The sequence below is a fragment of the Corvus cornix genome, chromosome 6, assembly GCF_000738735.6.
Source record: "Corvus cornix cornix isolate S_Up_H32 chromosome 6, ASM73873v5, whole genome shotgun sequence".
NCBI classification, from domain to species: domain Eukaryota; kingdom Metazoa; phylum Chordata; class Aves; order Passeriformes; family Corvidae; genus Corvus; species Corvus cornix.
The window spans coordinates 18,928,688-18,952,839 of record NC_046336.1 but is presented as its reverse complement, the minus strand read 5'-3'; the positions used below and the strand labels follow the sequence as shown (position 1 = coordinate 18,952,839).

Genomic DNA, 24,152 nt, shown 5'->3' with positions numbered 1-24,152 from the left:
GAGGCCGTGATTGGAGCTGCACTCATGAAATCCAGACAGAGGGATCATTAACTTTATTTTTAGGCTTGGCTGAATAATCAGGAGCTTTGAAGACTTGACTTGCCTTCTCTGTTTCACTTCTTTTAGGAGGGGCTGTGCTGTCATAGCCGGGATCAAAAATGCACCAGATTACCAGAAGCTGCACCTCTCTGTCACTTCCAGGGACATACTGCTGTGACCAGCTGATGAGCAGGAGCGTTTGGTTTGCTTTTTTCTACAGCTGAAAGCAGCCACATGTCAAATTGGTTGGGCTGGTCACATACCTCCAGGTGGAAGAACACAGCTGCTGGAAGAGCCTCAACCTTCTGTCTGAGTAACTCTCTTTTCAGCCCCTTGCTGCAATTTGCAGTGCCCTAGCTCTGGCCTTCCCACCCAAAGGGCTTTCCAGCAGCAGTAGCTGCAGCTGGAAATCAAAGCATGGGCCTGTTTTTCCAAGAGATTCAGCGTGCCCAGCTGCAAGGGTTTGGCAGTGCCAGCAAACATGGGCTGGATCAGGGGTCCCTGTCTGCTGCAGGTGGCAAAGATGCCACAAACAAGGCCATCCCCTCTGCCTGCTTGTGCATGGAGCAAGCTGGTGCCATGCAGAGATGGCCTTACTTGCCACTGATCAAAAGGTGCTTGGGTGGGGGTGCAGGGAAGCTACTATCAATTAAAGTGATACTTGGTATGGGGATTTCCCCCTTTTCCTTTCACTTCCCTCCAGCTGCAAAAGGGGTGGGGAGAAGCAAGGACGCTCACTGTTGCATGAGGAAAATTCCCCTCGCTGAGGCTGATGAACCCGCCTGACGGGAGGCGGCTGCCGGTATTACGTGTTGTGCCGCATGTGTATCCGCCAGCCACAGGCCCTGGCAAGGGGCCCCGGCTGGAATTAACCTGCAGTAACCCCAGGCACAAGGGCAGCCTTGGCGGGGTGTGCCTGCCTGGCCTTCGCTGGAGTATGAAAGCCATTATAATCCACTCATTCATGATGCTTAAAGAGCCAGAGGCTTTTTTCCCTTGGTTCTCCTGGAAGAGAGAGGGGTTTGGAAACAGTAAGGCACAGCATTCTGCATCCTGATGGAGCATCATGTGCTTTACCAAGCCTTGCCCACCATGTCATCAGTCCAACAAGTTTTAAAGTAACATTTATCGTTTTTATTATGAACAAATAAAATTTCAGATCAGCACAACCAGATGTCTGTTTCCATATTAGTAGAAATTATTTCAAAAAGGTTTTTTTTTCTTTTCCAGTACACAAAACAGAGATACTACTATGCAGAAATCCCTAAGCTGTGAAAAATCATATCCTACTCACATTTCAACAGTGACAGAGCTTAGACAATGTGCAGATTCAACTTTCCAATCCTTCCCTGAACACCCAACACTTGGACTTTTGCTCTTCACAATACCAGCAGGGCTGGGAACGGTTTTGGAAAACAAACCAGTCCATGCTTCTGCCAGCAGCGGTGTGTGTGGTTCGTAGGGCTCCTTCCTGTGCTCGGCTGGTCGGCAGCGAGCCTCACCACACCTCTGGGAGGCAGGGCGTAACCCCCTGTTACAGATAGGGAAACTGAGGCACGGAGCGTTTTTAAATGACTTTGTCCCAAATCACGCAGTGAGCGAGTTGTTAAGCTGGGAACAGGTCCCAGCTGCTTTAGCCATGAGGTCCCACTGCTGATTTTTCTGCTTCTACCTTTCACAGACTTGTTTGAGCTAAACATACAGACAATGCGTCCAGGATACAAACATGCCACCAAATATATATATATATATTTATAGGTGTATATATATATATCTCAAACGAAGTTCTACCTAAATTGTTGTATCTGTTTCTTAGTCTAACAAAAATTCTAACTCAAATACATTCAAAATCACCTGCACCCACAGTTCAATGTAGGCAATTAAATAATTAAGAAACCCCTTGAATGTTCATAACTCAGAAAAAAAAACCAAAACGGCAAATAGCTGTCAATACTTCTATGTATATTAAAGAAAGATTTAAGGCACCCAGAGATATTTGCCAATCTACCTTTAAAGTGACTGGACAAACACCAGGACTGTTTGGTTACTGCTCCTCAACTTCCACTCTCATTCCAGATTCTGGACCCGAATCAGCACTTGAAATTTGAAAGGAACTCTTGATGTCAAGCCCTGCTTCTCTGCTGAGAGGATGTGAAATACTGCTGCATTTCACAGCACACATCTCTACTGTAGGGTAGTCACACTACACCTTAAGGACACCAGGAGCAAGGAAGTCATTCTCCCCTTCTCCCCTCCCCACACCCCTTTCAAATTACTGGCTGGAGCAAATTCATCCTCTCTGGGGACTTCCACGAGTTCAGAGGGGTTTACATTAGAGCAAAGTCAGCCCACAATTACAGACCTAACAGTGTTTCTCTTTTTTTGGAGGGCTTTTTCTTTTTTTTTCAAATGGTAGGATACTGCTCTAGCCACAACTCCCTTTGCTCCAGCCAGTACCCAGGCAGTCAAGAGCCTCAGAGCAGTAAGGATGCTGTCTCCTGAAACCAGGAGCTGAAGGACTCTTTTCTCCATTTGTCCTTGTTCCTCTTGGCTAGAGACCATATCACTCCTTACGGCTGAAAACCTCGAAGGGTCCCATTGCTGAGCAAAAACAAGGTCATGGTGGTGGCTGGGAGGGGAAGGTGAGGAGACGGACTCATTTTCTGAGTAACAAGCGTGTTCTTGTTAAGAACATCACCGAGCTATCCTGGCTCCTGGTGAGTTTCACTGCAGCAGGAGGAAGCAAAGCTGCAGAGACTTGCTCCCATGAAGCTTCCCTGGCTGCGATGTGGCAGAGATGAGGTGAGGAAGTTGGCATCTGCCCTGTCTCTGCCTTCCCTGGCCTGCCTGAATAAGGGAGATGCTGCAAACCCCACTCCAATATCACTTTGTTCCAGCTACCTCTTGTGCTTTCCTCCAGCTCCGATTGATGCATTGAAGCAACAAAAACAATACTATTGCTACAACTAATAATAATAATAGTAATAAAAATTAATAGTAACTAGGAGAGTTAAGGGGGAAAAAAAAGCATGTTCAGCTCAGTGAGGGGCGTGAGGCCATAACACCCAGAACATAACAGACTGCCTGAACTCAAGCTGGTCTCTGCAACTTGCAGGAAACAACACCCACATGGACTTTTTTCCCCAGCATCCTCCAGCTGCATGCCCACATTGGCTCAGTGATGTAACTGACCTTTCTGCAGGCTCAGCCGCCCTCGCTGCCTGTCTTGCTGGCAAAGGAGCGAGGTGGCGAGATGGCTCGCCGAGGGGGCTGGGAGGCAAGCTAAGGGACTAACAAGGAGCTGTTTTTGCCTCTCCTTCCCACTCCCTCTGGGAAGCAGGGAATGGCAAACCAACACAGCAGACCCTGGGCAAGAAAGCCCAGAGGTAGCTCACACTGGTGGCAGTCTCACACTGAGGTCTCAACTTCCTCGAGCCCCCTGTGCCACCTGGCCCCACATTGGTGTTTCTCAGGCACTTGTTGAGTGGAGCCCCCGAGGATGAAAAGACCTGCTCCTGCAGACACCCTCACTCCTCCCTACACCTGCAGGTGTTCCCTTGTCCTGTCCCTGTGCTCAGCACAGGATGCGGATCTGCAGGGCAGGCACACACATCTGCCTGCCCCCCAGAAGGGACCCTGTTCTTCCAGCACATAAGGCAGCTTAACTCAGAGGTGGAGCTTTGGTTTACATGCTTCTCCTCCTCTCCATTTTGGCAAAGTCCCATTTGCCAGCAAAAATCTCAGTGGTGGGGGTGAACAAAACTCATTATGGGCTGGTGCTGCCCCTTGGCAGCCAGTGGCACACCCCTCCATCTGTCCTCCTCCTCACTGTGGCTCTCCAAAACAGCCGTGGAGCCCAGAGACATGCTCTGCCTTCAGTCCCTTGTGGCACAGAGGGCAGTGCAGGGAGGGAGGCTGTGACACCAGAGGGAGTAGGAATTAAGGCCACCAGCACTCTCCCTCCAGTGCCCACTGCTGCTACCTCATCCCTCAGCCACTGGTGGACTTGGCTAGGGATCTGAGAGAGACTCCAGCCAGAGTGGCTAGGTGGTGAGGAACAGGGGAGAACACTTCCCAAGAGATGTCTTGGAAAGAAACAACTCTTCTTTCTGATGGCAAGAGCAAGGGATGGGGCTGCTTTTCCCAGGAAGAGCAGTTTAGCTATGTCATGTCTGTTAGCAGCCCTTGAGAAAAGAGGAGGGACAGTGGCAGAAACTTTGTGGGGGAAAGTGGTGGGGAGAGGGTCACTGACTTTGGCTTAACTCTTCATCTGGCTAGTACAGGCTTCCCTTAACTAAATGGTACATAGCCAACTGCAAGGGCCTCCCTAGGCCACTTCCTACCAGCTTCTTTTCCAGGGAGAGACTGGGACAATGTAAAGCAGGAGACAGGTTAGAGAGGCTGGAGAGGGAAACAGAAAGGAAAAGGAAAGGAGGGAAAGGGTGGCCTTGTGTTATAAAGGCAGAGTCCTAGATCTTAAATACATCACGCAAAATGCAGCATGGGAGGGGGGCATTAAAACTCATTATCATTATCTTAAGCAAACTGGTAGCATTATTCAGTAGTTAGTAAACAGAACATTAAACTTTTGTCCAGCGTGTTTGGAGGGGTCAGGAAGGGAGAAAGGGAGATAAAAGGAGGAAGGAGAGGTGTGGATGTGTGTGTGCAAGGGAGCAGGAACTCAGCCACTCTTGTGACTTCCATCTCCAGTCCGCATTTTCCGAGCCAGGATGACCTCCTTGGAGACCTTCTTGCGATCGCTGGCCAGCCCCAGGAGGCACATGAGGTCGATGAAGGCTGTGGTTAAGTTGAAGCGCCAGCCAAACTCACTGGTGGAGTAGTCATAGGGGAAGGTGTGGTGGTAGTTGTGGAAGCCTTCTCCTGAAAAACACGACCAGGGAGAGGATGTTGCAGAGCTCTAGGTGATAGACCGTTTATCTTGACCCAAAGCACCACATTCCTGTAACAGGCTCTGGATTGAGTCCAGGCTCCTCTCTCCTCTCAGCCCAATTTCACCCTTCTAATCTACCCCATCTCATTTGGGCATGACCCAGCATGCCAGGGCTGGCCCAAATGAGGCAATGACAATCATAGAGGACGTTTGGTGCTTTAGAGGAAAACAAGCATGTGGGAAGGAATGGTTAGTCCCTGGCTCCCCAGCTGCACCAAAACACCAGGGATTCTTAATAGTCTTTCCCCTGCCACCACAAGAAATCTAGTATTAATCAGCTACCAGCAAGATCAGCAGCAAGTCCCCAACAAACCAGGCCAATCAATACTCCTATGGCACTAGCAATCCTAATGCCAAATCCAAAGGACATTTCCAGATGGGAAAAAAAGCAGACACACACTTCTACTAAACAACTGACACCAGTCAGCCACCATCTGTTCTGGATACTGTCAACATTGGCTTCAGCACTCACCCCTTCAAAGACACTGCCTCGACTACTGCTCCTTCCCCTGAATCTCTGCAGTTCAAACCCCCCCCTACTAAAAATTCACAAGCAGATTCTTTGGTGGTGGAAATCAGTGGAGCCCCAGTAATGTACAGTGGTGCAAAACAGATGAGGATTTAGGCTTGGGAGAACAGATAAGGGCATATGCTGATCCTGGGATGTACTTTCCTAGATCTCCAAATTTTCAGTAAAAAACATACAAGCATCTAGCTTGTCTTATCCTCAAGTACCCCCAAAATCACCAGTTGTCTTGAGAACACATCAAAATGTGCATCTGCTGGTTTTCAAGTTGACAAATCTCAGACATGAAGTGACTGCAGCACATGTTTTTCAGTCTAGTGAACATGGCAGAGAGACTTCTGAGCAGGGTAAATAAAATATTGCTGTTGAGATAAGAAGGTGATAAGTGTAGCAGAGTCCTTTCCAGCCTGGAAAGAGTCTGATGGGAGCTGATAACCCTGCTGCCCTTATGTACTCACTGGCCAGCACAGGAAACACCCCCAGATGCAAAGGCTGGAAGGAAAGGGTGCAGGGGAAGTAGGGACACCTGGATTCATAGAAATTCCTAGAAGCAGTTGCAGCCCCAAGAGGCAGTCCCTGTTCTAGAGTCCCCCTGCAGCAAAGACACAGATGCTGAACATACCTAGGGCCCCCAGGCTGACCAGGGGGTTCTCCCGTGGGTTGATGTTCTGGTCATACGGCCGATTGCCAAACATGTGAGCAGCACTGTTCACAAGCCAAGTGGCATTGAGCCCTATGGTGTAGCGCAGGATGGCTGGAATGAAGAAGCTGATGACGATGGATTCATCCCAGAAGTACCAGGGCACTACAGCTGGCAGTGTGAAGCACAGCAACACCACTGAGGGCTTGTAGTATCTGGAAAGAAAGGGACCAGGAGGAAGGTGTTCAGTGGCAGAGGCAGGACAGGAAGGACTGATTCAGTCCTCTGTTTGGAGGATTCACACTCAGCTATCCAGGGAAAATCAGGTGCAGAAATGCCTTGCTCCTGAACCTTGTATCTTTTACTCTGGATGCACGGAAGCCATGCCTGGAGACTCCCAAGTCCTATCATCAGGTAAGAGACTCAGACTAAATCCTGCTCTCCTCACACAAGCATAAAACAATGTCCCCATCACCATGAGTCCAGCCACCTGCTGCTTTTGGCCTCATCTGTCATTTGCTTCTCAGCTACACTAGTCACTATAAAGGCAACCCCATGCTTCCAGAGTCCCACAGATGGTCCTTTCTCTGGCTTTGGCCCAGTGCTGCAACTCCTCCTTGCAGACTTGGCTCTGCCTATGAATACACCCACCAAAAATGCAAGCAAGTGGCACAGATGAGCATACAGATGAGCATGTGAGCTCTCTTACACTAGAAGAATGGAAGTAGAGGAAGGTGAACCACTCCGATGACCCACAAGAAAAATCACGCTGGGACTGAACTAGGGACTTCCTGACTTAGGCTGGTTACTATATGGGTTCAGTCCCACATCCCTGCAGCCCTGATGATAGGCTCATCTGCTCTGGGGATCAGTCCCAGTATAGCTCCAGATGGCTGAGAGATACCCCGTCCACGAGGCACCAGTGAATCAAGACTGTCCTTCCCAGTTACTGCCCCTCTCACATCTCCATTTTCAACCCTTCTTTCACCACATTTTTTCCAGAAGACTGAGGGAAGAGGGGCACAGACATGGCCTGGAAGGTGTACAATCTCCAAAGATGTCTCAGAGGCACCTGTGTGTGGGCTCTGGGCCAGCCAAAGCAGCAGCTGGGCTGTGGGGTGAGCAGGCATGGGGGGACTTAGTGGTGAGAAGATCAGCCTGCTGCTGGCAAGATGCTGCAGGGTAGGCAGGCAAGAGAGGAGTGTGGGAGGGCTAGAGGTGGCACTAGATTCTAAATACTTCCTATAGGAGAGGCACAGCTCATTTCTCACAGTTCGTCTCACAGCAAAGCCTTGGGCATGCTGAAGAGTCACATTTCTCACGATGCCCTCAAATCCTCTCACATTCCATCAAAGCCACTTGGAGTTCCCAGGCCATTTGCAGTGTCCCTGCTCCATCCCCCATGGCTCCCCACTAGGGTCGACCCCACGTGGCACTCACCTGCGCTGGAACATCACCACTTTGTCAGCCTTTATGTCACTCAGGTCCAGCTTCTGTCCCTTCTCGATGACGTCCGGGTGCTTGCGCACGAGCAGCCAGCCAATGTGGGAGAAGAAGAAGCCCCGCATGGCATTGTGTGGGTCTGCGTCTGTTTCGGAGAACTTGTGATGGACACGGTGGTCCCGGACCCACTCATAGATGTCGTTCTGCAAGTCAACAGCAGTGAAAACTTAGGGTCAGGGCTGAAGAAATTCCCTTCAAATTACAAAATGGCCTGAAATGTTTAAATACTTAAATCCTATTGACCTGAACTCATATCAGTGGCATCATGCCTCATTAGGGTTTGGGGTTTCTGGCCTTTAAAACAGAGGTTGGGTCTTGGTTGTACCTCTCCAGGTTTTGGGAAGCAGCTCCAGGGGTGCCTCAGTCTGCTCTTTGATTGGCCAACTCTGGGCTGGGGGCTGCACCACACCCATGGTGCTGCAGGCTCTGGTTGGTCAGCCTGTGCCCCACCCCTGCAGCAGCCACTCTCATTGGCTGGCTGGTGCCCCACCCTCCCATGCTCAGCTACTGTCCCATCCCCATCCCATCCCTGTCCCCATCCCCATCCCTGCACAGCGCCAGCTGGGGCTGACCGACCTGCCCCTTCCCTGTCCCTGATATTTCCCATAGGTCATCCTGCCTTGCTTGTCCTGGGATTGCCAAATCAGATGTTTAACTTGGGGGGCGAGGCTTTTTTAAACTTTTTTTTCATTGGAAATCAAACAGTCTTAAAATTAAGGCTCCTCTTTAGAAAAAGAACAAACACACCATTTCAATGACATTTCTCAAAAATACCTCTCTTCAGCCCCGTAACTGTTCCATTTAAGCAGCAAAATCAATACAGTTTGGAAAATGTCAACGCTTTTATCATTTGTATTATGAAATGATTGCTTTGGCTGGTGTTAAGAATAGATTTTCATAAGCCTGTGATCATTTCTTTGTATCAAGATTTCAATAAGCTTAAAGCCATGTATTACACCATCCTAGAAAACATGAAATAGAGATCCAAGCACAGCTCTATTACCTGTATTACACAAGAGGCTCATTAATCTTCTACATATCCAGGACTTTTCCTGAAAACACTTTGAAGGTAGGGAAAATGCATAACCATCCCTATTTCTTGCCTCAAAAGACTGAGGGACTTGTCCACACAGGGAGCCTGTGGCAGAGACACGACTCCTCAAGTCCCTTTCTAGTATTGTAACCACTCTTCCTTTAAGTGAGATAAAATTATTTACCTGCAGGCCATTCAAGAAGGCAATGATAAACATGGGCCAGGATTATAACTCTCACTTTTTTCCAAATACTGGGAACTGCTGCCTTCCTTCCAGCCAAGTATCTCCAAGTATTAGCAGCCCTCGCTGATGTTGGCCAGAGCTTCATCATTCAGTATTCCCCCAGAAGAGGGTGGCCCAGCTGCCTTCCCTATCTAGTAAGCAGAGAAACTTAACCAGTAGCTATGCTGGAAAATTTCACCTGTGACCCAAAGTCTCTTTCACATTCCAGACCCTACACAGCACCATGTAACACGAGAAAGCCCAGTCTGAAAGTCAACAGACAACTTGGGCTTGCACATATGGGAAGGCTTCCCCTGTCTTTCTGCAGGGAGGAGGCACAAATTTGGAAAGAGACCATGTAATGCAGAGACCATGTGGTATCACTTCCTCCACCACACCCTGTCTACAAACAGAAATTGGGAGTCTCAAACCTGAAAAATCGGTACCTTGACACAAACTTTAGCTTTTTTCTATGGATCTTATTTTGGGACCACCTCTAACTGCAACCTTGACTGAAAATCATGACTTTTTGAGAAGAGCAAGCAAAGCCAAGGAGAATGTCTTCTTCCTTGGGAGTTTCCAGCTACAGGCTATAACTGTGAGAGCTTCTGTTGTGCTGCAGCTGACAGGTCTTGCAGGTGGAAAAGCCAGTTAGAGGCAGAATTCTCAAATTCTCTGAAATTACAAGTCACAGGTCTCTGAGCAACCAACAGGCATTTTCTGGAGGACCTAAGATAAAACAGTCTATAAACTTCCCTGACCTTAAAAGTTACTGATCTCCTCTGCTGCCACTAACAGGAACGAGATAGATTCAACATAAATCTTCTCTTGATCTCACTGAAAGTAACTATTTGAAAAAATCCATGGGGAATAGTACCAAATTTTCAGTAGAACTTTGGATTAGTTCCTATTGAAGCTGGAATATCTGTGTGTCTCTCATCTTTGTCTATTCCTATCCCCTACAGCAACAGCTCAGCAAATTCTTTCCCCCCCTGCCCTATAATCCTGTGAAAGATGGTCTTTGTACAGGACTAGCTAATACACAGCAACCCATCCTGTTGTCTTGCTGAGTGCTGGACCACTGGCTGAAATCGACAGCTTGGTCCTCCCCTTTTCCTTGTGAAAGACTGCTATTTGGTACTAACAGAGAAGAAGAAATTCAGTTGTGTTTTAGAAAATTTTTGAAGGCTTAAAAAACTTTACTCTGTTCTGATTACATGTAAACAAAGTGCTATCCTCTGGAGAATTACTTAAGAGCACAGCACTGATACATTTGTGTTCAGCTTTTTATAGCAGAAAGTACTGCATTCTGACACCTTCCTGAGTACTTCCCACAGACAAGCAACCCTTCAGTACAGTTAAAGGATGGAGAGTTGTTAGGGCTGACTTACAGCAGCAAGCCTGAGAGACCACCAGAATTTACTTTTCTGCACCATGCCAATCTGGGTTTTCACTCTGACTTCCACAGATTTGCAGTTTTGTTTGCTTTGGGGACTGTGAAGTGCTCTCACAGTAGTTAGGCAATATCCTGAGGTTAGTGCTCTTTGAGAGGTGAAGCAATCTCCCAAAGTGCTTAACAGTGCCTGCAGTCACTTGTGCCACTCTGAAGGCCCAACCTTTCTCTCCTTAAAATATCACTGACCTGGGACAACTCTCTGGAAGCCAGTGGTGTGATTTGTAACATGATTATTCCTAAATATCACTCTTCTGAACCAGAGAAACATCCCCCTAAATCTCAAGAAGTTCTTGGTCTTTATGCAGCAGCAAATTCTACATCCTGCAGAATTTTCTGTCCTTAGCTTTGCAGATGTCTTCTCCTTTATCAGCCACACAGCAAAAGGAGAGTGAGGCAACACCAGGAGAACACTTAACACTTCCACACCTCTTTCATGGGACCTGGTGCAAGCACAGGGAGACCACACCTGGAGGGAAAGGTACATTCCTGTTTGGAGAGCTTTCCTACCCCTGGTCTTGGCCAGTTGTCCTCTCCTCATTGGGTTTGTCTCAGAGTCAACCTCTGATGGGACAAGGTAAAGACAGACTCTAGCACTGCAGTGTTAGATGGAAAGGGCAGTCTTTTTCCTAACAAGAGGTAGTAGGAGAGAGGAACCTCTTTATCAAATTGTGTCCTCTATCTGAGACAGGGATTCATGGGAGCACTTCCTTCTGAGGACCAGTGGCACATTAAGGAAGTGCTTACCTGGAAGGCCATGGAGTTTGCAATAGTCAGGAAGATTCGCAGGGGCAGTGTGGCTTTGTAGGACCGATGACTCCAGAGGCGGTGAGATCCAGCTGTGATCCCCAGAGCACTCACCAGGAAACACAGAAGAGCTACAAAGGAAAAGAAAGTGTTTGAGCAGTTAGAGCAAAGTTTCAGGCAGAGCAACACAGAGGCGGGCCTTCCCCCAAAGCTGTATAAGCAAGAGAAGAATCCATGGAGAGCACAGACTGGGGCAGTAAAACTCAATGTGAGAGTGCCCGAGCTACTGCAGGCCTCCTGGGCAATGTGGGGCAAATCAATTCAGCTCTTTAACAAGGAAGGAGGCTCCCCCTTAGAAGACTTGTCACAAGGGTTGGTTCTTTAGCACAGTGCCATCTGTCATGGTGCAGAATAGTCAAAATAGTATAAAGCGGCTGCTTCCATAAAGCACTCTGGTAAAAGCACTACAGTCCACCAGGGAACAGCTTCTCCCTTTCCTCCCACCCGAAATAATCCAGGCTCTCGGTTTCCTATCTCACCACTCCTCACTAAATCTCTTTTGCATTATTTTCACCTAGAGATGGTAGATAATACCATTTTTCAGGGGGACAGCTCAAGGCCAGAGTTAGGCTTCTCTTCTGCTCCTTTTCTGAGCAGAAGCTGGCTAGAAAAAGATCTAACCTATCTATCTTCCCACTGAAGCCTGGGCCTCACCTTCAGCTCTACCACTGGCTTAAAATCTGCTCAGAGGCTACCACTCCTAGGGTCTTTTTGATTCCTCCCTCTGCTCATCTCCTGTACCTTTCACAGAAGGAAACCCCAGGGCTAACGATTCATTACAAGTTGTGCCCATGGCAGAGGCAGATCTTGCTGGGCCCTGTTGAGCTTTGAGGCTGCTTCATGTGTTCCCTCTTCACACAGGGCAGATGGAATTCCTTGCCCTTTGGCAGCTAGTAAAAAAGCACATCCTGCTCCCAATACAGCATGTGTTCATATTTGCTCTGGTCTGTGTGCCTGTTTGTCCTCCTGGGACTTCTGGAAATTAACGTCAGCTCCAGCATCTGATTCTAAAACTAAAATGGAGGAAAGACCCAAGAGTTTCATAGCAGCATTACACTAGGAAGTCAGGGTTAGAAGAAAATTGGTTCTGCAAATTAGCTCTTCCTCGAGGAAGGAAGGGTCAGGAAGTTTAGCAGAAAGAGAGCATTCAACAGTTGGTTTGCTCTGCAAGCTCAGACACAAAGAGGGAAGGGTGCACTTCTGTGAACAGGTCAACTGATCCACCTTTAGTCCTCTGCGGGAAGCAATGCCTTCCTACCAGTCCCCCAGGGCAAACTTTCCTAGTATAAATTTGCACATTTCAGCCAATTGCATCCATCATGAAAAAAGTTCCTTATTCTTACACGTAAGTCCATGGATAGGAATTGCTGGTATGCTTGACGTTCAGCCATCCAGTCCAGCCAAATGTCTCTAATCAAGCTTATCTTGAACCCAGAAAACTAGATACTCTGCCAGAAACTTGTCTGGAATCAGAGATCTGAGACATGTGCCAGGCACAGCCAAGTTCTTTCATTCAAACTAATACAGGCTTTCTTTCCTGTTATCCCCTGCTCCCTCTTCCTTCCGTCCCTCCTTTTTGTTCTTCTACATTCCCAACCTAATCTCTTATCCACTAAAAGCCTGTCTTGGCTGATTTAACATCATCTTCTGGCCCCTTAAACTTGCATGAACCCTTCTCACTTGCACCCCACTGCACAAGAGTGACCTTCCCTGTCTGCTGATCTGACTGTGACTCCCCATCTTCATCTTCTCCCTTGGTTCCCCTGCCTGCTGCTGCATGCAGCACAAGCCTTGGACCAGAGCACAACTCTCCCAGCACCTCGACAGTCTCTCAAAAAAGCCAAGCATGCAAATACAGCAGGACCCAGCCTTTGCAAGACACAATGGAGCTGAACAAAGATCACAAAGCTGTCCAAGCCTGGAAGGGGAGAAGTGGAGGATGATGGAACAGAGCATTTGGTTCAGGCGTCCCTTTGGCCTTACTGGTGCTAGAAACCTTGAAGATCCTACTCAGTTTCATGACTCTGACTTGAAAGTAATGAACCAACTCACAACCTGTTAATTTTAGATTTTAAGACACATTTAAATCAGTACTATCCCCACAGATAACACAAGACAGACAGTACATGATAAACAATGGCACCTTGCAATGGATGTGGGGGGCAACTTGCTAGGGAAAGAGCCCATCTGTCTGCTGTAGGGCAAGCAGGCCCTATGAATTGATGGTGTACCAGGGACACAAATGAACTATGTGATTTTTCATGATCTTCAATAGTACAAGAAAGTAAATGCCAGGTTAGATGAGTAGAAGCCCAATTCATAGCCCTGAGTTTTCAGCTTTCCTTATCTGGTGAATCCTCACATGCTGACTGAGAATATTTTGGTAAAAAAAGCCTTCAGGAAGATGACTCTGGCTGAAGACTGTTGTATTTAAGCTTTGCAGGAAAGGAAGCTCATCTGTATCTCTTTTATACAGGCAATTCTCAGAATTTGCCTGTGGATATCCCTGTTGGGAAAAGACAACACCAGCAACAAAGACATTATCAGCAAGCGCAGGGAATCACAAAAGAGATGTGATGGGGACACCAACAGACTCAAAACCCAGACAACCCAGTACTTGCTTTTGGTAGCCTTTCCTGGAAGGTTTTGTAAAAAATTTGAAAGAGTACCCACTGCTTTTGGGTGCCCTGGCATAGAACAGTCCCAGCCTTCATCCAAAGCCCATGAACCTCAGCAGCTCATGTTGACTTCTCTTGGAGCTGCATCCCAGGTCACTACAATGGCCATAACCCTCTAATTATAATCCTGTTCTGCCTGGCCTCTTTCTCAAATACAGAAGCTGCAGTTTATCTAAGGGGCAGACACTTTCTGTGGGAAAGTCTGTGCATTCGTGGCACCAGCCCCACAGAAAGCCAAACCCTACCTGGAGACAATTAGATCCGTCAGCCATAACTAAGAGTTGATGTGACAGCAACAGGATATGCCAAATGATTGAAATCCTTGTGGAATACAGAAGATTCCAGCACCCTTATGATTCAGAGAGTTCACCCCCACAAAGAGCTACAGTGATGATTGTTGCACAGTCAGGGAATCAGCATCTCAGAGGGAAGAAGAAAAACTCCTCCAAGATCATCCACTAAGAATTCAACTGGAAAGAGTGTAGAGAAGGTGAAATAAAGTAGCACAGATTTTCACATCTGCCCTGTGATGCTGCCCCAAACTGAAGGACTTAGGGACTCCATCAGCTGAGGATTCAAAGTCACCTTCCATACCATGCTTTGACCTATACAAGATCCAAAAGGTTTGGCAACTCACCGGTGATATTCCCAGTGACCCATTCAACTGGAATACAAAGAATTATGACCACTGGCAGTAATAAGCACTCAATGCTCCAAAAATTAAACAGAAAACATTCTGGATTCAGTCATGCCTATGACTCATTTGGCTTTACCTCTTTAGGACCCAGATTCAGACCCTAAGTTATTATGAGAAACCAGGAATGTGCTAAAAGCATTGTCACCTGCAGTGAACACCAAGGATGTTTACATGAAGAGGTGCTCCTGCTCCAGCAGGTGTCCTTGGGATTTTGCTCAGCGCAAGACTGTTCCCTCCTTGCTGCCCAGTCCCTGTTAGCCAGGTGAGTCCTGCTACTCTCAGGAGAAAGATACCAGAAGCAATGAAATGTACAGGCTGCATAAAGGGGACAGTGTTTAGGAGGAGCAATAGGATCTGCTGTGACTGAAACCTAACTTCCCTGCCATGCTCAGAGAAGCACACCACCTGCTACTTAAGCCTGGAGGAACACTAAGTGGGAAGGTGTTGCCAGCTGTAGTCTTGATGGGAAAGTAAAAAACCCATTTTGCTGTTTGCTGTTTGCTGACATATCTCTGGAGGTAGTATGGACTGAGATTTTCAGACTGTCAGGAATTGCCTAAATTATCCAGCAAGATTCACCTTGGTCCAAAGATAATACAGCAACAACAAAATATAGTATCAACCCATGCTTCTAGAGCCTCTGGCACTGCAGGGAACTGAGGCGTTGACAGAGAACCATGTCGAGAGGAACCATCACTATTTACAGACACTGCTGTCCAGGCCAACAGGAGTTAACACAGTTACTGTCAGTCTCCTGCATCCGAGGGCTAAAAAGACTACCCACAAATCACATTTCCAGGGAGGATCTGAGCAATTAGAGTCACCTTTGCATCCTGCCCTTTCAGACTCAGGCTCTGCGCCATTTGGCAAATGACGTAAAATCTGCCCATGATCCTTGAACAGACTAAGCAAGACTTTGAGAAGTGCAGTGGAGAAGACAATAAATAAAAGGGGAGCTGACTAGAAAGCCAGTGCTGGAATGGCTCGGAGAGCTCTTGTGATGGTGAGCTCTCACCTGATCAACAACCCGAGCTCATTCTGGGAAGCTCTGTACCAGAAAGAGATCAGGGGATACAATGCACACAGCAGTGCAGAACAGCAAACAATGATGAAGGCAGGGCTGGAGAGCTTGAGAGACAAAGAGGAATCAGCACATAGAGAAATGAAAACAAAAGAGGACAGTCACCAGTATAACTGGTTTCAAAGGGACAGGAACATCAAGGAGACGGTGGCCTAGATGAAGTGGGTATAGGCAACAGATAAATTATAGAAGGTAGATGAGCTACCAGGCACCACAGCTGCCTGTTGCACCAAAATGGAGAACATCTGGGACCATGTTAATTTTGTATTATATGTACACAACCTAAGGAAGAAATAATCTGAAAAACAAGCAAAGAAACAAGCAAAACCTCCAGCAGCTCCAGAACTACCACTGCTAGAGCTGGCCTGCCATGTGCCCATGGTGTACTGCCAGAAGCAACCTAAGCCTCTGCTGCACTATCCTTGTCTGTAAAATGGGAACTGTCCTCTCCTTGCTACCAGAAGGTGCCGGGAAAATAACAGCAAGTCACTGCCATGACAGCCACAGATGCCTTGCTAAATAAAGGTATGAGCTGAGAAAAGGGCAATGCAAGGAGCAAGAAGCCTTGCTGAGAAGGTATACCTGTGGAGGATCAGAGTATTCCAGTTCCAGTCAGTGCTGGAGGAGAATGGACTATAAGGGAACTCTGACTTGGCTGCAAGGTGCCAAGAACAGTGCTCCTTTCCCAGAACAGGAGTGCAGGACAGGGAGCTTGGTGGAGCTACTCCAGCTTTGGTATGGCAGGATTGATATTCAGCCGGTCCAGAACAGTGCAGTTCCCCCAAACACCATGTCCCTTCTCCCATTCCCAGAACATGTCACTCCAGAATCCACCAAGGAATCTTGCAGTGCCTCACAGTGGCAGGAGAGCAACTGGCACTTCACGCCAGAGTTGACTGAGCAAGGAGAGCAGGAAGGATTGATATCGGATAAAAAGCAAGGCAGATTCCTGTGAAGTGCCATGAGATGCCACACAGACATCCCAAAGAGATGTGCAGTTGCAAAGACATTGCCTCAGAGACCATTTTGGGGTAGGGTGGGGTTTAGCAGAATGCAAAACAGCATTAACCTTCTGGATAAAGATGCTCAAGCCCTCTTAAGTATCCCAAGGGAACTCAAGGGAGAAGGGTTGGATGGATTTAGAAATCATGGAGCATATCAGCAGCTTGAAATGAAATCAGTAAATTCGACTCACATTTTTTCCTCCTCCTTGCCCCAGCACCCTGAGGATATCTGACTGGAATTGGAGGACCCAGGCTGTCAGCTCAGTGAGTGAGAGAAGCCAGCAGTCTTTGCTCCAGCCCAGGGATGGGACACACATAACAGGACCAAGAGCCCTGAAATGCTCCTCCGAGGTCATGCTGAAGCTGCATGTTCTGCCCAGCCCTGATGGGCCAGGGGAAAGTACAGCCTGTCAGGTTTTCACAAGGGAAAGGCCCAGCAAAGTCTTCTTTCATAATGTCCCCCTGAAAGGCCACGCTGGCTGCACAGGGAACGCATCGGTGCCTCTGCTTTTGCAGATGCTGTAGCCAGACTCTGACTGTGGCCTCCAGTGAAGCTCATCCCCCAGACCTCTGCCTGTGAGAGGCTGATATGGTTCAGGAGGAAGAGTCAGCCTGTCCATGCAGGAAGCCATCTCCTTCCCAGTTCAGCTGTGATGCTTGTTGCACACAGCCATCAGGAAGACACACTCTGACAGTGTGATAGACCAGGTGGATCGCCCCAGGGCCCATCCATAGCCGGGCTGACCAGTAAGCAGGAGTACTACTGAACCCAAAAGCCACCGCAGCAGGCCTCAATCTGGACTGTTGCTTTTTGTTTCAGGATGTTCTGTTTCACAGGGAGGCAGGGGCTGGATACAATCTCTCGACCTCCCTACTGGGAGCCATTTTGGCTTCTGGACTCCTACAGGGGTCCACACAAAGGCTCGCGGAAAGCGAGGCTCTCCTGCAGAGTGGGCCCTGGGCCCAGCTGTCTTTTCAGCAGTCAGAGGAGAAGTTTGGTTCCTACCCAGGGCAAGATCTCTGAGAAAGCGGAGCTTTGCCTAGCTACCTTCTGCTGGGTTGTGCTTTCCACTGGAATTTGCTGCCTGGAGAGACACTTATTTATTTTTTGGAAGTTGTCAGGCTTAGTTCCGGGATGATGGTGGCTAATCTGTGCTTTTTTAAGAATGATAAAAGACCTGAGCTTCAGACTTAATTCTTGACTTTTATCTTCTGCACAACTGTATTTTGTATCTTTTCCCTCATACACACATTGAGGCTCTGTGGGATTTTCACTTCCCCGGTAAGGACAGGAGTGGTTCTCATGTCTGGGCAGCAGTCTCATGCCAAAGAGTGCTCTGTACCTTGCCTCCCCAACCACCTCTTAAGGTGCTCTTTCTTCCTAACTTTCTGGCACTGTCATGGTACTCTATCAAACAGTTTTTGTGCTTTACCCCAGAAGCAGCTGCACATTCAGGATATTTCCAAGCCTAATGTCTGTGAATCAAGTTTGTTCTTTAAGCAGACAAGCCAAATCCCGGCCAAATCTTTCCCTCTCACGTGTGACCTCACAAGAGACACTAGCAAGCCCTTCCACAGCTTGCTACGAATTTGGCTGAAGAGCTGCTTCTAGAAAAAGCCCCCTGCTTCTCTCTTTCTCATCCCCAAGTCTGTGGGCCTGAAGGAAAAAAAAATGACACCCAACAGATTTGGGGGTTGCAGATGCCAAGAAACAGATAGAGGAGTGTGCTTACCCCATGCCAGTGTCTGGATCTTTGCAGAAGGTATCAGTGTCAACGCAAATAGGGCCCCTAGGTGCAGCAGGCTCATGAGGATGATATTCCTCCAGACATATCGCAGCGGGGGCTTGGGGCCCTCTTTCTCCCGGTAGGTCTCATCAAAGATATCATCTATCATGCCCCGGTCTCCTGCCAAGTCCTCATGATTGAGTAAGTCCTTCTCCATCATGGCATTTCCATTCCTGGTCACCCGGGAGGTGACTGTGCCATCAGCAGTGGTGCTGGAAGTGGAGGAGAACTCCTTGGAGAGGTGTCAATGGATATTTTCGAGAAAGAAAAAAAGGGAAAACAAAACAAGAAGTTGGTGGTTATCAGTTCAAGAAATAGAAATACATGCATCTAGGCTAGCATTGTAAAAATTCACAGCCTATGGTTTCCCTGGAAGGCTCCATTCTTTCAGCTGAGACTTTGGCACAAAGACGAGCCTGCTCTGGCCACATGGAGTCATGGCCTGAGAGGACAGGGACCTGGTCTTTCTGGAGAGGAGGTGAATGGTACATAGGGTGCTGAAAGTAAAGAAAAATACTTGAAAGCCAGTCTCTTTTCCACCAGTGGCTTGGGTGAGATCATTTGCAGACTGCAAGGATTTTTATTTTCCTTCAGTTTGATTAGTGGGCGTTTTTCGGTGGGTTTGTGGTCTCGGCTTGTGCATAAGCAGACAACAATAAAGGAAATCTTGTGAATGAACAAAGAGGTGGGAGAGAAATATGGTCTGAAACACAGTTTTATAATATATCAATGGGCTGCTCCTGCTATCCTACTTCTTTGTGTCACCCCGCCAGGGATCATGCAGGGAACATCAGGAAGATCCACAGAGGGATTCCTCTGGGGTGCCTCCTTATCTCCTCTGCCTCACCTTTCAGAACGGGATGTGGCAAGACCAGCATGCTTGAAGATCAGTGGATGGGAAGCAGTCAGGTGAGGTACTTCTAGTTAGAACTACAGCTACTTATCCTGTGCCTGCTGCTAAGACTCTTATCCCTCTCTCATTTCCCACCCACAGGCAAACTGAGGCAAGGGAAGACAATCCTCTGAGCTATGGCCACCAGCATAAGCAGAGAGGAAGTTCTAAGCAGCAAAGTTGGCTCAGCTTGGCTCCTGGCTCCCTTCTATAACTGTGACACAACATTCCCTCTAAACATGCTTGTTTGTGCTGGCTGAGTGACAGCCTGCCCCATCAGGCATGCATGACGAAAGGAGCAGGCAGGACTGACCCTAATGAGACAGGTCACTGAACCCTGAATCACCAATTTCCATCTCTGTCATGACAGCCGTGTGCTTGCTAGTACTCGCAGCCCTTTGTCAGCCCCGAGCCCAAGTGCCCAACATGGCTCAACCCCAGGGGTGCCAAGCACGTGGGATGCAAGCAGTGTGTCCCACACACATCACCCCCATCCCCTGCCTCCTGGGAACCTGCCCGAGGGACACATCCATGGGTGAAGGGGCACTAAGGGTCAGCCAGCAGGAACAGCAGAGCTGAGACTGCGGGAGGGAGCATGGTCAAGCTGGGAAAACTCCTTGCCCAACAGAAATCTCTCCTGAATTAACAGCAGATTCCCACTCAGGTGTTCAGGATTCATAAAAGACCACCATCCTGCCATGGCCTAGTTTCCTGAGGGAGGCATTAAAATCAGGCCAGGCAGCTTACGTGGCCACCCCAACTCCTCCCTTTCCCAAGGGTAGAAACTAGAGGGTTACAGACATACCTTCCGATGGGGAGGAGCTGGCAAGGCTGCCAGATTCCCCACATTTGGGAAGTAAAATGATCTCTACAGAAGGAACGCTTTAAGTTTTTCCTTGGGGAATCAAAGGTTAGAAAGGAAAAAAACTGGACACAAAGTATCCTGCTGCCTTCATTGCAGGAAGGCAAGCTGCTGAGCTTGGGACTGGCTCTTCTGCATCCCGGCTATCAGCTGTCTCTGCCTGCTTTCCTAATTAATGTTCTGAGGATATGATACTCTCATCTGCTGGAGAATTTAGAGGTAATCCCCACACCAAAAAAGCCATGAGAAATGGCTTCTAATCCAGAGATTAGGCAAGGAGAAGTCCTGCCCTTTCCCAAGTGTTAGATATTCTCATCTGGCATTTTGGCAGAAAGGTACTATTTTCTTTCTTGGCTGCAAGACGATCTACCAAAAAGACCCAAGACTTGTCTATGCACGAAAAATTCCCAACAGTGATTGGTGGTATAATTAGACAGGTAACACACCCCATATGGACATGCTACTTCCAGAGTAAGAATGTGGGGTTGCAGTTGCATTTTTCTCCTCCATGATAGTTTATGTCACTGTCAAAGTTACACAGGGGCAGAGGAGGAGGAGGGAGAGAGCAAAGAAAACAGCAGAGAGGAAAAAATCTCTTTTTGCAGAGTTGTAGTAGCCACATGAGGAATTTTACCAGCATATCTATGCTGCTGGAATTACACTGATATAATCAGACTGGTCATTTCTCACATGTAAACTTACCTTGAAACAAAAGGGCTATAAAGCAGTTGTGAAACAGCTCCACCGTTACAGACTTGGTGGGAGGAGCATGGGGGAAAGAGGGAGGGAGAGAGGGCAGCTATTTAGGTAGAAACGGGGGAAATGAGGAAAGAAAGAGAATTTTTATCCCCTTATGACCATAGTGGCTCCTACCAAGGAAAATGAGATGGAGATTGATCTGGGGTCTAGGGCTGAGGGAGGCAGGAGGCCAGCTAAATCATTTTCGTTAGCTTTCCCTCATTTCTGAATGACTTTGCAGCTCTCATCTGCAGAACAGATGTGTTTCCCCACCTACACCCCCACCTTCCCAGCACTGAACATGCCATAGGTGATCCTGGCACCCAGCCATCTTATACAACCAACTGCAGCTCAAAGGCTCCTGCACTGGGTACAGTGTACGGGCCCCAGGGCACTGAATCTCGGGTCCAGGATATTTGAATATGCCCAGCATGACCCAGGGACAGGATTCTTTCCAGCTTCCAGGATATGACCCAAAATACATGCCAAAACCATGAAACATGGTGTGAGCACGCTGCCCTTGACATCCATTTTGGGAGGGGAGAAAAGGAAAGTTCTTTACATCACAGCATCCCCGGAAGGTCATGACACCTGCACAAAAGGACCAAGGGAGACCCTGTGTGCTGGTGACAGAAAAAGAGCAGGGCAATGATTTACATTCACTTCTAGGCATTGGCAGAGGGGGAAAGAATGAGAAGGTGAGAGCACAAACACCAGAATCAAGCCACTCTCCCTTTGGGCAAAGCGTGGCTGCCAGAAGGGTCAAAAATAAAAAGGGAAATCTTTAAAAATCCAACAGCTCCACACATCTTACTGGTGTCAGGTTGTTATTCAGACCTTCTTATGCCGAAAAAGGGCAGTCTCCCTATTGTATGTTTGCTTGGCTCAAGCAATGCAGACACAGTCATTCATTTCATCTGGGCAGCCGGCTTTCACCTTGCGTCTGTCCTAGAGACGCTTCCTGCTGATATATTTAGTTTTAAAACACTGTGAGTGAAACCCCGTTCTTATTAAAAAGAAAATGAATTAAGAAAACTAAAAAAAATCCCAGTCTAAGTATTATCAAAAAACCCACACAAAAGATCTTCTTGAATAGCCCTTCAAGCACCCAGCATGCTTCGATGGGTGTTTTCAAAATAAGCCAGTATTTTATGCTCGGTCTACGTGAGGGCACAGGATCCAGGAAGATCACCTCAGAGGCGCGGATGTCTCCGCTTCATCCATGGGCCCCCCATCAAGCTTGGGTGATGTCTTAAGTTACCAGTGAACCCCTTGGCCTGACGGCTGCGAAGCGGGGCGGAGGGGACACAGGCACACACGTGTGGATACGTGTGTGTGTGCACGCACAGACACGCGTGGATGCCCAGACCTTTTCCCCCAGACAGCAGCAGCGCAGCGCTGCCGGAGCCGAGGAGATGAAGGAGGAAGGGGCGAGGGGGAGACAAGGCACCCGCACCCCGGGGCCCCGCTTACCTCCTCCTGCAGCAAGTGCGCAGGCATGAGGCGGCCTTGTCTCTGCTCCTCGGCGGCGGTACGCGGGCGCGCAGGTCCCCGGCGCTGGTGGGAGGCTGGCTCTGGTCGGCTCCTCGCCCGGCGAGCTGTGCGGCTCGGGGAGGCGGGTGCGGAGGTATTTAAGGGGGGCTGCTTGCTTGGCGGCTGGCGGGGCCGGGCTCTGCGCGCCCCGGCCTCCCGGTGACCCCTGCCCGCGGCTGGGATGCGCGGGGTCAGCGCGGAGGGCGGCGAATCGCGGCGGGGGCCCGGCTCTCGGCGTAGCCGGGGGGAGAGGCGGGGCGGAGCGGGCAGGGGGGCGGGAGGGAGGAAGGATGCTGAGGAAGAGGACGATGACGAGGGGCAGGCTCTCTCATGATGCCTGGCTGCTTTTATTCTTTTTTTTTTTCTTTCCTTTTTTTTTTTTTTTTTTTTTCCTTCCTCCCCCTCTCGAGCTGATTGGTTGCGGGAAATTTGGTGCCACCTCGGCTTGCCCTCGCCATTGGCTGCCCGCAATCTGCTGTTCGCTCCCCGCGGCGCGCACCCTGCGCGCCCCGCTCCGCGCCCCGCTCCGAGCCCGCGGGGGAGCGCCGGGCGTGCTGCGGTCCCCCGAGAGCACCCTCCGCCGCCGCGAGGGCTGCGCCTCATGAAATAAGGGGCTCCTGAGGGGTGAGGGATGGCAGGGAACCCCGCTCCCCCTCCCCAGCTGGATGTGGGTTGCGGCGGGGGAAGAAGGGGATTCAGCATGAAACATCTGCTCTGTATTGGGGATCTGTCTGGGGAGCATTCTGCACGTATATGTGTGTAGAGAAATCAGAGATTTCTGCAAAGAAAAGCACCCCCCTCCCCCTCCCAGCTTGTGTCCGGATAAGAATGTATGTCTGCGTAGATGTTCATCACGATATGCAAAAACAGTCTGGAAAATGTTGGTTGTAACATTTTAAAAAGAATCCTGTCCGTTGTCCCCAGAAAATAATGCCTTCAGCGGAAGATGGAAGGAAAAAGAAGTAGCTCAGTTTGCCGTCAGCTATTTTCCATAACAACCTCCTCGCTAGCCAGTAATGTCAGCAATATCCAGCCTCTATCCAAAATCCAAGCTCTATCTGAAATTCAAACTCTATCCCACAGGGACCTTCACTATTAAAAGTAAAAAACAGGGCCCTTACAAATCAAACCTTGGCGGTGGCAGAGCTCGGAGGCAGCTCTCCGAACTCCACCGTGTGGTCACCGAGCCAGGCACCCTCAGTCATTTAGCACCAAGGCTTAGGGTACCTTAATGCCATCACCCTGGCCAGGACCTCTGGTAGCTGCTTCCCCTACTCAGTAGTGTGTCCCGTGTTCAGTTTCTGTCCCCTGCTGACACATGAGTCATTCTGGGAGTGGACCAGGGATGTGAAAAGCGTAAAGTGTGCCCATATCCTCTGACATATATCCTGTGTCTGGAGCTCTCCTGCAGTGATGGAGCTGACCACACGAGGTGCAGACAGACAACCAAGATCTTGCAGAGTCCAACCCTGGGCGCATCCTGCTCAGACATATCATGGCTGATTCAGTGGCAGCTGTCAAAAGTGAGTTGCGTTGTAATCACTGGAAGGGAAAAGTGACAATGAAAAATAACAGTAGCCCATTTGTTCTCCATATTTAGAGGTGTCCAGAAAGGGGGAAAATATGTCCCTGCTTTTTCATTTCACTATGATGGATGAAGAGGTCTGTGAGGAGTATATGTTTAAATTTGACATTAGGATCTCAA

General features: G+C 48.7%; 1 protein-coding gene across 1 annotated transcript; it reads right to left on the bottom strand.

Moving 5' to 3' along the window:
- Window positions 1-1,150: 1,150 nt before the first annotated feature.
- SCD (stearoyl-CoA desaturase) lies at window positions 1,151-22,751 on the bottom strand. Its single transcript, XM_039553758.1, has 6 exons — window positions 22,388-22,751; window positions 18,369-18,654; window positions 11,116-11,246; window positions 7,597-7,802; window positions 6,139-6,371; window positions 1,151-4,920 (listed from the first exon to the last, which is right to left on the bottom strand). The coding sequence occupies exons 1-6, from the start codon at window positions 22,412-22,414 to the stop codon at window positions 4,721-4,723; spliced, it is 1,083 nt and encodes a 360-aa protein (XP_039409692.1). The 5' UTR covers window positions 22,415-22,751; the 3' UTR covers window positions 1,151-4,720.
- Window positions 22,752-24,152: the final 1,401 nt, after the last annotated feature.